Source organism: Moschus berezovskii, chromosome X (genome assembly GCF_049115385.1).
Source record: "Moschus berezovskii isolate FMDL1 chromosome X, NW_MosBer_1.0, whole genome shotgun sequence".
Classification (NCBI taxonomy): domain Eukaryota; kingdom Metazoa; phylum Chordata; class Mammalia; order Artiodactyla; family Moschidae; genus Moschus; species Moschus berezovskii.
The window spans coordinates 120244348-120245478 of record NC_142488.1 but is presented as its reverse complement, the minus strand read 5'-3'; the positions used below and the strand labels follow the sequence as shown (position 1 = coordinate 120245478).

General features: G+C 39.7%; 1 protein-coding gene across 1 annotated transcript; it reads right to left on the bottom strand.

The window, feature by feature from the left end:
* Positions 1-247: 247 nt before the first annotated feature.
* LOC148773439 (large ribosomal subunit protein eL39) lies at positions 248-567 on the bottom strand. Its single transcript, XM_088833738.1, has one exon. The coding sequence runs from the start codon at positions 530-532 to the stop codon at positions 377-379; it is 156 nt and encodes a 51-aa protein (XP_088689864.1). The 5' UTR covers positions 533-567; the 3' UTR covers positions 248-376.
* Between the last annotated feature and the right edge of the window lie 564 nt (positions 568-1131).

The window sequence follows — 1131 nt, the reverse complement described above, 5'->3', positions numbered from 1 at the left end:
GAGCTTGTGTTCTAGAACCTGGAAGCCACAACTACTGAGCCTTTGTACTACAACTACTGAAGCCTGCATGCCCTAGAGCCCATGCTCTGCAACAGGAGAGTAGCCCCCACTCATCGAAACTGGAGAAAAACCCATGCAGCAGTGAAGGCCCAGCACAGCCAAAAATACATAAATAAATACAATTTTAAAAAAAATCATTGTGTGAAATTTTATTTTATTTTTTTCCCAATGTTTCATATTTATTACTGAATCTTGGACTGATAGTAAGGAAATAAGAAACATCAGGAGCCAAGCATTACAGTAGTGATGTTCTCACTGTGATTTGGCTGCTTAAAAAGTGGTCTTAACATGTGTGCCACTTTTTATGTGAGGCTGCTTACAGACCCAGCTTGGTTCTTCTCCAATGTCTTCTCTTGGAGTTGTACCTGATTTTATTGCCAGTTTTCATTCGAATCCATTGAGGAATGGGACGATTCTGCTTTTGTTTCTTGGCCAGGAATCGTTTGATCCTGAAAGTCTTGTGAGAAGACATGGTGAGGCGAGTACTCTACTGCACATAGGTTGGCGGAGAAGAGAAAAGAGGAGCTGTGTGAAATTTTATAAAGGGTTTTTAAAAATTGCAGTTCAACAATTTCCTTTTCCACTTCCACACACACATACTCCCTATCTCTCTTCCTTGTTTATTTTTTCTCCTGAAGATTTTTCACTATTCATTATTTTATTTTACTTATCAATTGCATTTATTGCTTACCTTCCCCTACCAGAATGTTCTGGAAGGGCAGGAGTTCTTATATTCTTGCATTCCCAGCATCTAGAACGATTCCTAGAACAAAGTAGATGCTAGAAAAATATTGATTAAATGAATAAATGAATTTGCATCTTGAATGTATAAGAACCTCTACAAATCAGTGAGGAAAAAAGGAAGAAACCTTGTAGAAAAACTGACAGGGACTTCCCTGGAGAGCCAGTAGTTGAGACTACATGCTTTCAGTGCAGGGGGCCTGGGTTTGATCCCTGGCTGGGGAACTAAGATCACACATGCTTTGCATGGGGCATGCCCTCCCCCAGAAAAATAAGAAAAAGAAAAACTGACAAAATATATGAATAAAGGGGCTTCCCTGGTGGTTCAGT

What these genes read in the sequence shown, in the direction of transcription:
- LOC148773439 (XM_088833738.1), bottom strand. Translation starts at nt 532, where the DNA reads ATGTCTTCTCACAAGACTTTCAGGATCAAACGATTCCTGGCCAAGAAA.